Source organism: Pelobates fuscus, chromosome 2, assembly GCF_036172605.1.
Source record: "Pelobates fuscus isolate aPelFus1 chromosome 2, aPelFus1.pri, whole genome shotgun sequence".
NCBI classification, from domain to species: Eukaryota; Metazoa; Chordata; class Amphibia; order Anura; family Pelobatidae; genus Pelobates; species Pelobates fuscus.
The window spans coordinates 291040957-291057492 of NC_086318.1; the positions used below are offsets into that span (position 1 = coordinate 291040957).

General features: G+C 37.5%; 1 protein-coding gene across 1 annotated transcript in view; it reads left to right on the plus strand.

The window, feature by feature from the left end:
• The first annotated feature begins 3632 nt into the window (after positions 1-3632).
• Positions 3633-16536, plus strand: part of DACT2 (dishevelled binding antagonist of beta catenin 2) — a 30126-nt gene continuing 17222 nt past the window's right edge. Inside the window, exon 1 of the mRNA XM_063441254.1 lies at positions 3633-4177. Within this exon, the coding sequence (XP_063297324.1) occupies positions 3914-4177 (264 nt within the window). The 5' untranslated portion in view covers positions 3633-3913. The remainder of the gene's footprint in view (positions 4178-16536) is intronic.

Below are 16536 nucleotides of genomic sequence, written 5' to 3' on the forward strand. Positions count from 1 at the left end.
AGCAGAAGGTTAAGCCAAGCATGCTTATTATTATTTATATGATTGACACTTACTACTAGTAAAACACTTGTTAAAAAGTAAGTAACAAAAATTTGAGAAAATAAATATACTAAGTATTTTTTACAAATAATTCACGAATATTGCACAGAAGGATCCAAGTTGGAGCATTTTAAGAACAATTTGCTAAGATCCAGATCTGACTGATATAGACATAGTAGAATTAAACATCTACTTTAGGTATCGTTCAAAGGAAATGTATGTGCAAAGGAAGCTATTGTGCCCAAAATGCAAATTCAGTTCAGGAGGGAAATTCCAAACATTAATTTATATCATTTATTTGTTTTTCATTTTTTATAAATGGAATTTTTCAGGACAAGTTACACAAGTTACACAGATTGAAAATACACTGTCTTTTGGTAGTAGCATGTACGTCATCATCTGAAAAATATACAAGTGTGAATACTTAACAACGGAGGAATATCCTGTATTTTTATTCAGGTTAAAAGGACTCTGTAGACACCCAGATCACTTTGCCATGTCCTTGTAGTTTTAACCCTGAAAATGAAACCATTTTAGCAACCACTAGAGTCCCTGCCACCCCATTAGATATTTTTTAAAGTTAAAGTATAAGTAAGACATCCACCTCAACACATATCTTTTTGACATGGTGTTGATAGATAGAGACTTCAAAGGTTTTACATATGGTAGCCACTTAGTGCAAGAGGTACTGAGGATCCCCTGGCACAGCACTTGGGGGGAAAATAAACACTGTTGGCGGAGTTGTTTTGGACATCAGTTGCACTTTGGGCTGTCAATGTTGTCGCTCCCGGCGCCACATGGAAGGGATTTCCAGCACATGCCTTGTTAGAACTGGATGGTATAAAATAGCGAGGTTGGTCACTTCTTGGTTCTTTTTGTTGATTGTGATACCATACTTTAAGTAAAACAGATATTCAGCCTTTATATTAAACTTTCACTCACCACAAATTAGGTAAGGACATAGGTAGCAGCCTAGAACCCCCTTCACATTTTTTTAGTCGGTTGTTGAAAACCTCTACAGTTTACCTCAGCCGTTGAAAGTGAAGTGGGGAGCAGGAAATTCTCCCTGTGCTGGCAGGAGTCGCAAAGACCCCCCCCCCCCTCCCAAAATGGTCTATTTACCTCTCACTTCCTCTATATATTGTAACACAAGAGGATGTGCCTGAACTTGGTTGCATGCTAAAATAAGTTGTCGTCAGACCTCATTTGTTTCATTTTATTTCTTTACTTATTATACCAAACTGTACAGCTTATACATCAAGCTGGAATGATTATATATTCTGAAAATCTAAGGAATTTTAGAATTTAAAGGACAGTTTGGTAAATAAACCTTGAACATGGTTTCTGAATTATTCTGTTCCAACTTGCATAGCATTTGGGTCAATTTAATGTGTTTTATTGGGTTCAGGTTAGCAGGTTAGGGATAATTCTGGCCAATATGGCACAGTTTGGTTTTATTAATCTTCAGTTTGCTTGCTAGTATTTTTTGTGAATTTCAGCTGAATTTAAGGAGATAAATAACTGGTTAGAGGACAATTGTTAAACAATTTGTTTGAATACACCTCTTAATCACCTAACAAACCTTTATCAGTATCAACAAACCAATTAGTTGGCTTCACATTACAGTATGCAACACATATGTGACATATCAAATGATAAGATTAACCTGAGTGGTCACTTCTTACAAACATGACAAAGTTACAAGTGTGTATGCAAAAAGATGGAGAGAGAAACGAAAGAAAGAAACCTGAGTAAGTATTACACAGTAGGATAAGGTGGAATACACACTTCTCTTCTAAACCACATTTTCTTTCTCACCACAAATAACAACATACACATGTTTACCTATTTATTAACATTAACAGGATTACTCAGCTAACTAAGATGAGTGACTCATTTTTTTTTTTTTTTTTTTTTTTAATTAAGTACACTCCCCTAGTTCAGGTAATGGAAAAATGATTGCTGCTCTGCAGAGCATGTAATCAAAGGTAAGAAACTCTTCTTGCTCCAGCTAACGATTCGCTATACTATGGGAAGAAGATAGTGATAGTAAATTAGTGTTGTAACTGAAACCCACATGTTGTGCGGTCCCACGGGGTGCCTCAAATAAGTGGAAAGCTGATTGCCAGTCCAACACACAAGAACACAATTACATAGTTATTAAGATAGAATAGATTGAGATTAACATGCTCTATCTTGTTTAACCTTAATACACTATTCTATAGGACAAGAATACTCAGTTTCCATTGTGGATGCCAATTAGAAATTGGTGGAAAAAAATTGGGGATTTTTTATTTATTGGCATTTGCAAATATTATTCTATTGTCTATGAGATGGTGGTTAGTGGAAAAGACAGCATAGTATTTACATTTCACTCCTTTACTTTCTGTAATCATTATGCTACTTCAAATAAATTTTATGCACAGATATTCTGCTGCACATAAGAAAATGATAGATAGATAGATAGATAGATAGATAGATAGATAGATAGATAGATAGATAGATAGATAGGATTAGCCATATAAGTCCAGTAGAGAAGATGCCAAAATTTAGAGTATTGCAGTATGCAACGATACCTTTTTATTGGACTAACATAATACTTAAAAGACAAGCTTTTAAGAGTTTTCCTCTCTTCCTCAGGTCTTCGGGAAACTCTCTCTCTCTCTCTCTCTCTCTCTCTCTCTCTCTCTCAAGATGGGCATACTTGTCTAATTCTGTTCTATTCTGAACGCTGACCAGTTTTTATTAAGTGGAATGGAAGGTGGTGTCAGGGTTTGACAGAGTTTTTTCCATAGTGAGGAAAATCTTGTCACTGCATAATGTTACATTTGCAAAGAGAACAATGGAGCTTTGGTATATAGCGCTGACCAATGCTATTGATAACTAGCATACCAAAATCAATTAGCAACAAAATTCGCAATAATAAATTATACAAATGTTTAATTCATCTCTGACTAGAAAAAAAATAAATAATAATAATAATAATAATAATATATATATATATATATATATATATATATATTTTAATTTACACTTTCATGTATAATTTTTCATATTATTATAATATTGTCTACCTTTCATGCTATTTTTTTATTTTTCTTCATTTTAGGAACAATGACATGCTAAAACTTGCCAGAAAATGATTGACTCACCCTGATTTTGAAGGGGTTAAAAAGAAACAGCTATGCCATCTGTATTCATGTATCACCCCTGATTTGAGGAATGACTGGTAAACATATACAGAATAGAAATGTGTTTGCCAAATTAAGTGTCTTTATCTTTCATTTGAGAAAAACTAGACAGACTACGTGCATTAGGTACATAAGCTATAATCTGTGACCTCTAGGTCATGATGTGTCCTTGATGACAAATTGCAATGCAGTACAAAAAAAAAGAGAAAAAAGAAAGAAAGAGAAAATGATGGAGATATTTGTTGGCGTTAGCAGGATAGTGTCAGCCAAAAAGGGTGGACTTTACAGGAGGAGAGGAGAGGGGAGGGTGTAGAGGAGGGGAGGAGGTGGGGGTGATGCAGCTAGATTTCCTTACAGGTAGGTGTCAACCAGACTTAGCACTGCAGCTGACAAAACTGACCAGACAAGTCTCAGTGCTTATCCAGACACCAATCTTGTTGTTTCCTGCGGAGCAATCAGAACAGAGGACGCTTTCCCTGGCCATCTGCATCCAGCCTGCAGACCATTTAAAAACCAGGTCAGAGACAGGCAAATTCAGTTTATACCATTGTGGGACATTGTGTATGTATGCCCCTATATGCCTGAAACCCACCTGATAAGAGACACACCGCGTGCCAACCATTATCCAGTCTGTACATTGGTTTTGTCTTGGCGATGACCACAAACTACTAGACTACCCGAAGATGTTGCCCGGGACTAGGTCATCTGCAGGGCTGGCTGGATGGGACCGCTGCAGGTTTGGAGAGAGGCTGCAGGCAGCCTTGGCTGGGATCCAGGAGCTCCATCTGCTGCGGGAGAAGCAGCAGAGACTGGTGACCGCAGCGTTGGCAATCAATTCAGAACCACAACCACTGACGGCGCAGCCCAGCGCTAAACTGCAAATGGGCTCATTTCACTGTGAGGAGCAAAGACTGGAAGCTACACTAAGCATACTGAAGGAGCAATTGGTAAGATTTATAAAAATATATATATATATATTTATATATTGCATTTTTCATAATTTTTTCTAAATGTTAATTATAAGTATTTTTGTTTTTACTCATGTTGACATATAGATAGAGAACTAAGATGTCCCTGCTAGGAAGCTCTAAGTATCTGTATAAGTTACAACTGAGCAGGGTACAAATAGGCATACATGATTTATATCAACATTTATTTGAATTGGTCTTAAGTTTTTTTTTTTTTTTTAAATCAACATTTGTTAACGTCACTGTGAATTGAATTCCTTTGCATTTGATATTCAGTACATTATTGTTGTTATGGTTCTTATTTCCTTTGGTGTTCTAAATGTAGGTATGTGATTAAATACATCATTGTCTGATGGAGCTGCTGGTTTCTGGCAGGAGCTGCATGGGCACATTGAATGTGCAAACAATTATTATTATTATTATTATTATTATTAGCATTTATATAGCGCTAACTTATTCCGCAACAATGTACCATTTGTAACATGTCTGACCCTATAGAGCATCAACACAATCAGTTCGCTTAGATAGACAGTATCGATATTGTATAAATCACTGGAAAAAGTAAGGTCATATATTAAATAAGAATAAGTATTTCCAGTGACTAGAAACTCTCCCCCCAATGCATGCTGAGTGCATTGAAATGTTAATCAGTTTCTCTGTTCTCCAATTGTTATACTGTCTCTTGCACTGGCAGGGTTAAAATTCCATTGCCGCTAGTTAACGAAGAGCATGGTTTAAGGAGACGTAAATTGCTCTGTCTTTCCTAGTTCATGTACTACCTCTCAAAGGTTAATGAATAAACATAATTCTTGTATTTTTCTCTCTGTACCATTTACTTGTGTTTTTTTGCATACAGCTATTATTTATTTTAACATGTGATTAACATGTTTTCTTCTCCCTGATTCAAATCAAGTTATAATTCTATTTGAAATTCGGATTTCGTACATCTACTGTGGACCCAAGTCATTTTATTGACTTTTGTGATGTACAGGATGATTGCTTTAAATCCCACTAGGACAACATCTCTACACAATTATTATTATCAGGGCTCAAAATTTCCGCTTGTCGCTAGTGAGTGAAAAGGTAGTCCTGATGTGCACAAGTTCGCCTCTGGTGAGCATGCTATGGCTTGCAGTGGAGACAAGCTTTTACGGCCTGGTTAATAGTGTAGGACTTAATATGCTAAAGTGACAGTTTAGGCTGCTTATGGAACCATGACAACTTAATTTAGATTAAGTTGTTTTGGTGCCTGGAGTGCCCCTTTAAGCCCTGATATCCTTATCATTGGTTTTTTATACTTGGACACAGAGTTACCAGAGCCAACATGTTCTCCTGGAACCATATTACTTGGTCATGTCAAAGGGGAGCATATTAAATTTTCTGTCCTGTAGAGTTTAAAATTCATATGCCGCACTATTTCTCTCTGATTAATGAATTGCAGCACTTCTCATGAACTGCACTTACATTTGTGAAAGTAATCTGTATCCAGAAAAAATGATGGATCTGGAGACTCTACCTGGCTAGATACAAATGTTAGTCTTATGTCTGAATCCCGATTCCCAAGTTTTTGTCTATAAGAAAAATATGTGAAAAGTATGGCATAATGTTACAAAACCAAGAATTTTAACTCATTATCATATTATAGTATCAATATTGAAGACACTTTCAATGCAGCAGGAGATGAATGCCTTCCATAATCAAGGAAGAATCCCAAAGGAATTGTCTTGACTAGTAATTTGATTTCCCTCTTGCAGCATATGAATACCAGGTATTTAATGTCTAACTACTCCACAGTACTTCAGAAAAGTAAGGTGGATCCGACAGATCTACATACATTATATGTTTTAGCAAAGAGACATTATAGGACTGCAAGTGACCCCTTAAAAAAACATTACAAAGATAATGTAGTAAACAATACACAAAAAAAAAAAAAAAAGAAGGCAAATATACTGACTGTTAAAATTCCTAATCTTGTAATCTCCTACTCAATGTATACACTGGCAAATACATACGGATACAACTCAGGCCCTCTCAAGAGCTGGATAGAGTAGGTGAGAGATGTGCATACAGAATGGACATGGACAGATCTTGGATGACAAAGTAGGAAGTAAAACGTACACTCTTGTTGTCAGAGAGACAGGGAGTTGTCTTAAAGCTGCATTGATTCTTATGAGTCACGATAGTTCAGATCTGTGCAGTAACTCAGTGGTAGCATAACTCTATGCCAACTTTTGCAATGGACATAAGCTGTTATGGTGCATAAACTGGCAGTTTCACTTAAGCCAAAATCCCTCTGTAGGCAATGAATTTCTAATTTAGCAGTGAGACAAATGCTACATCCCATGTAGACTTACGAGATATTAGTACTTACGCCAGTTCAATTATTAGAGAGATAAATTATATATTTTAGGGATACTTTCTACATATATTATTACTTACCTCATCTCCATTGTAGCCAAATCTGTGGGTATTACTGTAACAACCATGTCTGGTCCCTCCCTTTATGGTTTGATTTGCTCTAATTGGGACCACACCAAAGCAGAGCAAACCTCCTCTATAACTCTGACACGCACCAGTAGGTTAATAAAGTACATCCAGTGCAAGAAACGCAATAAGCAATAATTATAGCAACCATTTCACTTGCCCTGTGGTTTCCATGCTGGATAGCAGAATTGTCTGTAGGAGGGTTGTTCTGCTCTCCCCGTCAGTCAGTTCTTTCTATATTAACTCTGTGCTGAACAATCTATTGGAGAGAGACATCATTTTAAATAGATTTTTCTCCCAATGTATGTAGGTTTTAGCTATTCTTCAAGAATCGTGCCCAATTTATAGATGGGATTTAATTTAAATGTTTTCATACAAGTGTACCTATCACACAGAGACACTTTAATGTATAAACTTGAATCTAAATCCACCCTTTTGCCTCTAACCTATTAGGGCTTGTTTAGTACACTTATTTAATGGATAGCCAAAATGTAACTCTCAAGGAGTTGTGGAACTACAATTTCATGATGCATTGTCAGCCATGGAGAGGGACAGAATTATAGAAGCTGCAGTTCCCGAAATGGAGGCATTCCCCACCCACATGGATTTGAAGACTACACAAATACAACACTTGAGCATGTACATAATGTTGGCTCTATTTTCAAAAACACTTTTCACAGCTCTCCTCCATTCTTTATGTCAATCGGGATATTCACACTTTAATTCCAACTTTGCTAAGTGGGAGTTCTTGTTTGATTTCCAAGTATACCAACATATGGTAGTGGTACAGTTGTCTATGTTTTCTTTCACACTTAGGTTCTATTCTTAAGATATGTCCATGTTTTTGTAAGTGAACTCGGCTTCAGAGACAGTGTTTTCCTAACAGTAAACTGAATTCTTGATTCATAGGGGGTAAAATAAATCAGGGTGATGATTAACTTAAACACATTACACTCCAGATTTACTACGGTTCTTTTTTTTTTTTTACCCCCTCAAGCATTTTGAGCATTAATTACAAATAGCCAACATCAAAGGTCCTTTTAAATAGGTTAAGACAGAGACACAAAACCCTTTTATTCTTAAAGGTCTTGTTACTATGTTGAATAGAATTATTTGACAAAAAGTAGCTGGTGCTATTTACATTGGGAATTTGAATTCATAAACGTCCACCAAGATCAAACTGAGACCATAAGTAGTTTAATCTCCCTTTTCTAACTCTGGCAATTACACACATCATTGATCTCAAGTTAATTCAAACCCCTTTTCCACCATGGGTGTTATAATTGGTCATCAGGTATCAATCAGACGAAAAGGAAAAAAAAAGGAAAAAAAAGGAAAAAAACAACAAAAGGAAGTTGATTTATTTTATGGCAATATTATATCACTCTGAGTTGCAGAGAGGAAATTGGATTTAGCGTCTAGGTTAAATGATTATGTTGGATCAACAAAATAAGTTACCAGTGCTGTGTACAAAATAGCTGTGTTTTTTTAAAACATTTTTTTAGATCTTGTTTTAACAGCAGTTGTTTAACAAGAGATACTTCTTAAAACCCTGACAATTTCCTTGCTTTCAATAAGAGTCATTGAGTAGAACATTGATTAATCATTTATGAAGAATGACCTAAGAGATAACAGTATTAAACACAGTACTCCCATACATCAATACATTTTAATACTATACTTTATTTGGACACTCCAAGGTGAGTTATCACCTTATCAAAAATATGAATCTCTTTACAAAATAACTCTCCCCAAAAAAGTAAAAATATATTATAATACACTCATTGTACCATTTGTTTGTGAATAACTCACAATAAATCATGCTTCATTACAATTCTAAATTACTATATTAAACATATGTTATGTAACCCTGGTTTCCTCAATAAATATAATTTCTTCACACTATCGGGTAGTGGTAGAACTAATACAGAGACGGCCTTGATTAAATAATTTTTTAGGGCCACACCTGTATGAAGAGGGTGACAAAAAGATAGATCCTCAACTTTCATAGAGGTCCAACAATGCTTTTCCAGCTGGGGATTTCCCATTTGCCCAGTCTTGCAGGGCTTTATTTACAACCACTATCTGTGTGTTTGAATGTAAGCATGTTTTTGTATGGAGTAGGGTTGTGTGAATGCAGGTGTATATTTGTGTGTAGTTTTTGTCTTTGAATGTGTTTGTATGCAGTGGTGTATTTGTATGTAGTGTTGGTGGTTAGAATGCAGGGTGTGTTTGTGTTTAGTGTTGGCATTTGTATACTTAGATCTATGCATATATACACATACACTGCAAACACACACACACGGATACACACACACAGGCACACACATACAGTTACACACAGTTGCTAGAAACAAAACAATCATTCCACTTCCATTACATCACCTGTAAGTCTGAAAGCATGTCATGGACTAATTTATATTGAGAGTTGCTCAAGAACAAAAACAAGATCGTATTTCACCAAGATATTAACTCATTAACTGAAATAGGAAGTCTCCAACTCAAACATATATAATATATAATGACTTGTCTAATGTTACATTAATCAAATACTATATATACATTATTAAAGAAAATCAAAAGTGACTATATGTGAAGTATATACATATCTATCATAATGTGATAAGGAATATTTCAGGATATCTAGAGTTCAATTAACTAAGCACCAATCACCAACAATAGTATGCAGTTATCTAAATTCAGCATGTTGAACCATATTTCATTTATTATTTTGATTCAATTATCCTGATACAGGACAGGAAATTGCATCCACTGTCCAAAGTCATTCTAATGGTACCCAAAGCTACTTAAAGAAAATCTGTCATCAATTTTTTACTTTTCACAAAAAAACAAGAAGTCCCAATTTGATGACAGTTGTCCTTTAACTTTATAATGATGTCTCCAACCCTAGTTTGTTCCTGTATATCTTCACAGAAATACGGAACATACATATTTGGTTGTTTATTTCTTGTTTTGTGTTTTTTCACATTTTGTAAGTAACAAAATAAACATATTAAAGGGACACTATAGTCACCTGAACAACTTTAGCTTAATGAATCAGTTTTGGTGTATAGAACATGCCCCTGCAGCCTCACTGCTCAATCCTCTGCCATTTAGGCGTTAAATCCCTTTGTTTATGAACCCTAGTCACACCTCCCTGCATGTGACTTGCACAGCCTTCCATAAACACTTCCTGTAAAGAGAGCCCTATTTAGGCTCTCTTTATTGCAAGTTATGTTTAATTAAGATTTTCTTATCCCCTGCTATGTTAATAGCTTTCTAGACCCTACAAGAGCCTCCTGTATGTGATTAAAGTTAAATTTAGAGATTGAGATACAATTATTTAAGGTGAATTACATCTGTTTGAAAGTGAAACCAGTTATTTTTTTTCATGCAGGCTCTGTCAATCATAGCCAGGGGAGGTGTGGCTAGGGCTGCATAAACAGAAACAAAGTGATTTAACTCCTAAATGACAGTGAATTGAGCAGTGAAATTGCAGGGGAATGATCTATACACTAAAACTGCTTTATTTAGCTAAAGTAATTTAGGTGACTATAGTGTTCCTTTAAAGGTAGTAAATGGTCTAAATCTTTACTTCTTTACTTAACAGTTTGAATATTAACAATTTGACAAGAAAATAAGTAAAAGTAGTATTTCCTCTATCAAGTCTTATATGCCACAAAGTGAAAAACTACAGATATTGCTTTAAACCCATTATAATACTAGTGTTAAAGGGACACTATAGTCTCAAAAACAACTTTAGCTTAATGAAGCAGTTTTGGTGCATAGATCATGCCTCTGAAGTTTCACTACTCAATTCACAGCCATTAAGGAGTTAAATCACTTTTGCTTCTGTTTATGCAGCCCTAGCCACACCTTCCCTGGCTGTGACTGATACAGTCTACATGAAAACAAAATGGTTTCATTTTCAATCATATGTAACTTTTTATCCCCTGCTCTATAAATTGAACTTCAATTACATACAGGAGGCTCCTGCAGGGTCTAGCAAGCTATTAACAGTGCAGGAGATAAGAAAGTCTAATTAAACAGAATTTGCAATAAAGGAAGTGTAAACTTTAGATGACTCTTTACAGGAAGTGTTTAGGAAGGCTGTGTAAGTCACATGGAAGGAGGTGTGACTAGGGCTGTATAAACAAAGTGATTCACCTACTAAAAGGCAGATAATTGAGCAATGATACTGTAGGGGCATGATCTACACATCAAAACTGCCTCATTAAGCTAAATTTCTTTTGGTGACTATGGTGTCCCTTTAATCCTAGCAGCGTGTCTTTGCTACTTTACAGGCAAATGGTAGATGTATTTAAAGAGGAACTGTAATTTCCTGTTGGTTTGTACAGCCTCATAGCTAATTTAAAGCTATGGGTTGTGGTATTTAAGAGAAAAAAACTGTTGGTGCACAGAGATGGAAATTCTATTTCACTTAAAGTGACTAACACTTCAGCCTCCCCACTCCTCCATTTAAACCCTGCAGCTGAAAACATTGTCTTTCTGCAGGGCGGGCAATCTTTTCATTGCATGATTAGGCTGCCTCTAGAAGTGGTTCCACCAAAATAGTGGAGTAAAACTACACTATTTCAATCACATAGTCTCAGAGAGGTGCATCTGATTGGAGCAGTGTGGCGTTTTTCTGCGCATGTGCACCAGACTCCCATTGCTTTTCTAAAGAAATGCATTGTATTGACTTAGTTCATCAATCTCAATGAAGCCTGAGACAGGGTAAGTAAAACTTTAACCCTGGCAGCAAGGGTACAGTCATCTAAAAGGTTTAGGAATATGCATTTGTTTCTAATTCTAAAGTGTTCTTTTAACTCTCATGACGCCATGGCACCATCAGTGCATTATTATTATAATATTATTATTAGAAGTTATATAGTGTCAATATATTATGCAGCACTTTTACAATTATATAAAGGGGATATTTAACAACAAGTAATCTACATACAGAATATAACAGTCAGTGGCGTACATACCAGGGTCGCAGGGGTCGCAGCTGCGACCGGGCACGGCCCACCAGGGGGCCCGGCCGCCCCTGCGACCCGGTATGTACGCAATGGGCCAGCCTATTCTCCTGGGGGGCCCAGGAGCCGGCCACCTCCAGGCCCCCCGAGGTTGGCCCTGCTTACACCCGGCGGCAGTCAGGCTGGCCGGTGCGCAAGGGAGCACTCTCCCCTGAGTGCTTCCTCTTCAGCTCCCTCGCGCGCCGCAATGATACTGGAGCCGGAAGATGACGTCATCTTCCGGCGCCGGTATCAGTACGCGGCGCGCGAGGGAGCTGAAGAGGAAGCACTCAGGGGAGAGTGCTCCCTCGCGCACCGGCCAGCCTGACTGCCCGCCGGATGACCGGCCAACCAGGAGCCCAGCAGCACCACTGGACCCCAGGGAATCCCCTCAGCACTCCAAAAGGTAAGGAGGCTGGGGGGATTAAATTTAAAAAAAAAATGTGTTTGTGTGTGTGTGTGTGTTAGTGTTACTGTGAGTGTTAGTGTGTGTGTTTGTGTTACTGTGTGTGTTACTGTTAGTGTGTGTGTTAGTGTTACTGTGAGTGTTCCTGTGAGTGTTAGTGTGTGTGTTAGTGTGAGTGTCAGTGAGTGTGTGTCTGCTAGTGAGTGTCAGTGAGTGTGTTACTGTGTGTGTCTGTTACTGAGTGTGTTTGTGTTAGTGAGTCTGTTTGATTTCTGTTAGTGAGTGTGTGTTTGTCAGTGAGAGTGTATGTTTTGTAAGTGAGTGTGTATGTATGTCTGTCGCTGAGTGTGTCTCTGTCAGTAAATGTGTGTGTCTGTTAGCTAGTGTGTATGCGTCTGTTCGTGAGAGTGTGTGTGTGTCTTCAGCACTTACCTTTCTCCAGCGCCGGACTCCCTTGGCGCTGGGGATCCCTCCGCCGCTCAGCTCCGAATGTGCATGCACGGCAAGAGACGTGCGCGCATTCAAACCGCCCATAGGAAAGCATTACTCAATGCTTTCCTATGGACGTTCAGTGTCTTAGAATCGCGGAAGCTCCTCTAGCGGCTGTCAGTGAGATAGCCGCTAGAGGCTGGATTAACCCTCAGTGAAACATAGCAGTTTATCTAATACTGCTATGCTTTTAGCTGCAGGGTTAAAACTAGAGGGACCTGACACCCAGACCACTTAATTGAGCTGATGTGATCTGGGTGTCTGTAGTGGTCCTTTAAGTGTGTGTGCATCTGCATGCACTGGTGTACATACAGCGGTCGCAGGGGTCGCAACCCTGCAACCCCTGCGACCAGGTGCCCGCTGCCATGTGTTGCGGCCCCAACCTGCGCAGAGTAAGCATGCGGGGGGGGGCCCACGGATCAATTTTCGCACCGGGGCCCCATAGGTCATGTGTACGCCACTGAACAGAGTCAAGAAGGCCCTACTCAAATGAGCTTAAAATCTATGGGAACATCAAATGAATGCCCATTTATCATTCTGTAGAATGATACCAGACACACGCCAAGAGCATCAGGAATATGGAGGTGCTAGATTCAGAAATGCTGATATATACTTACTATGCAATCATCAACTCTTTATGACCTTTTACTTGGGCAAGGGAACGGAAACTGTAACTTCTTAAAAAGTAATTTAGTAATTAACCTACCAAAGGTGAATGGATTGAGAATAAGGAATTCATTATATACTTAACCGCAGTTTTCTTTTCCTTATAATCAATCGCCATGGCAGCATTAAAGTGGCTCTTGCAGGGTTTCCTTTTAAATAATCCTTTTTGTCCCTTCTTTTTCTCCTTGCTTTAATTAATTTATTTTATTTTTCATTCACATTAGTTGTTTAGCTATATTTTAGGTATACATAAGATAAAATAGGATCTCTGTTTTCCTGTTTCGAGAATGATCTTTGGCAATATGCAGACAGGGTCAGATTTCCCATAAAGCCACCACAGCCATGGTTTACCCAGCCCCAGTGGCGTACACATGACCTATGGGGCCCCGGTGCGAAAACTGATCTGTGGGCCCCCCCCCACGCTTACTCTGCGCGGGCCGGGGCCGCAACACATGGCGGCGGGCACCTGGTCGCAGGGGTTGCAGGGTTGCGACCCCTGCGACCGCCTTATGTACACCAGTGCATGCAGATGCACACACACTTAAAGGACCACTACAGACACGCAGATCACTTAAGCTCAATAAAGTGGTCTGGGTGTCAGGTCCCTCTAGTTTTAACCCTGCAGCTGAAAGCATAGCAGTTTCAGAGAAACTGCTATGTTTCACCGAGGGTTAATCCAGCCTCTAGTGGCTGTCTCACTGACAGCCGCTAGAGGAGCTTCCGCGATTCTAAGACACTGAACGTCCATAGAAAAGCATTGAGTAATGCTTTCCTATGGGCGGTTTGAATGCGCGCACGGCTCTTGCTGTGCATGCGCATTCGGAGGGATCCCCAGCGCCAGCGGAGTTTAAGCAAAGTTCCATTTCAGTTGCTGAACAAATTTACCTAACCCAGAGCAAGCTGCAGACATCGTTTACTGAGAAAACGAACTGACATTGTAAAAATATGGATTTCCAGCATAAGAACCAAAAGTTAAGAAAAATAAAGACAAGTAGCAGGAAGGGGAGTAGATACAAGATTCAAAAGGAAAGGAAAAGTTAACAAAAAATGTAATTGTCTGATTATTGGTGAAATGTGTCTCTGTATATTTTATTTTGTTTTTGCATTTGTTTAATTGTTTTTATAAATAATGCCATATTTTATCTGCAAACTGCGGTCCTTGGCTGCCTCTTGGGTGGAAGATCTTGTGTTTACATCAGTCTAATAACACATAAGCTCATTACTTCAGAGCTAAATGTTAAGGCTCTTTACAGAGTAAGTGCACCTAATTATTATAGTTGGGTGTTGGTAAACATACTGAGCTGCACTACTTTTTTTTTCTTTCGACGTCTGCTTTATTTTTGAGAGTGATGTCATATGGTCAAAGGGCAGAGAGGTCACCCTATATTGACACCATTACCTATACTCCTGTAGTACAGATTTCTAGGGTTCAAAACAAGGTGTGCAGAATATAATATTTCTGGATTATAATCCACTACCATTCTGAGGATACAAATTCAGATTTGTCCCTGTTTTTATATCCTCTCTTTATGTTGGATATTACATTTTCATAAAGTGGGGTGCTACATAAGAAAGGCACATGAGCCAAAAAGATTAGAGCCAGTCACAAGGATCTAAAATGTGAGTGGTTACTTTTTAGGATTAAGCAAATTAAAATATTTTAAGTGCAATACAGTATTACACAATTTTCTATTATGTGGATTTTGTTTTCAGATACTGTATGTATTTTTTCAAATTTTGATGTAACCTTGTATGCATGTCTAAACAGTAAGTTCATACTCTCACATTTTGCTTTTGTTACTATTTCGATAAATTGGGACCACCTGAAGTTTAACATTCCTCAGGGAGTCATGAGTTGACTATCAGTATCTTTTGCAAACCACCATTACTACCAACAATTGATGAAATAAACATTGCAGATTGTGTGCTGTGTTGAATGTTCTTGGAATGTCTTTCACTATAAATAATGACAAAGTAGTAAAATGTGATGTCCTTGCAGCTGCTGGCCACTAGTGAATTCAGTGTATATTTTTGTATCATATTTTAAGTATCTTAACTTAACTGGTCTGTGTGCTAGCTAATATTAGCTAGGTTTCAGATGATATGTTTTAGTTAAGTTTTAGATTGTATAATGTTGTTGTTAAGCTTTTGATTGCAATACATTTTAGTAAAGCATTAGATTACACGATCTAATAAGCAGGGCTCCTTTTCCATTGATCATAGATGTGCATTTATTTATCATAAATTTACCAACATACCAAGTTGATGCTATACAACTATATTTTGTTTTTAGCTTGTTTTTATATACAAATAAAAGAGTGTTATGTCGAGTGGACTTCTTTTTAAAGCTTTTGTGGCATGCAAGCAGGTCACATTACTGTAATATATTACATGATTATTCACCAAACTACACACTATAGTGGATATGAATATATTTATTATTAATATAGTGAATATGAATATATGACAGTAAATTGGAATCCAAATGAGAATACTACGGTGAGATAGAGAATTTGGGAAAAATCTCCAGCTCAACTATAGTCATGGTTTGCAATATTTAGTCTGAATTTTTCTTTTAAGATTTCCATCTGCTGCAAGAGTTTAGTAAATAAACCTGTTAGACTTTATTTTAACACACATATTTAACCTGGCATGACAGTGCCTTGTGATATATCTCCTGAGTTAGGCTTTCTTAGGTAGCCATGGAGAAGCAGTTTGGAGAGAGTGTATGTTAACTGGGAATTAAATAATCTCAGAGAGGTCTTTGCTAACCAAAGGTGACAATGTACCTCTCAGCTAATGTAACGGCTACAAAATTGTTGCTGGGTTTGTTGTAAACTTCCTGAGTGCTACTAAACTCAGGAACATAATTTTGTTTCTAGAAATGTCTTGTATATATACTCTAATGTTCCATAGGTTAAAACATTACACAACTACAGATTTATACTCTAAGAAGTGGAGTTGATGTGACACCGATTCCAGCCAAAATATGAGTTAGAAAATAATTTTCCCCAAATGTGCTAATCACAAAATACCTGGTTTATCTAATTTGTAAAATGACGAATTTAAATAATTTGTTGTCAGTAAAAACATTTCTGATTTGTCCAACTTGATGTCTTTATGGTTACTATGAATTTTTTATAGACTCTTACTTGATGGATTTATGAATTTTCTCTATGCAGTAACATTTCTATTGCTTAGTTATGTGTCATGTACATATTATTATCTGATCAAACATGTGGATGGAAAGTTTGACATTTTAGCTAAGTCTGTAA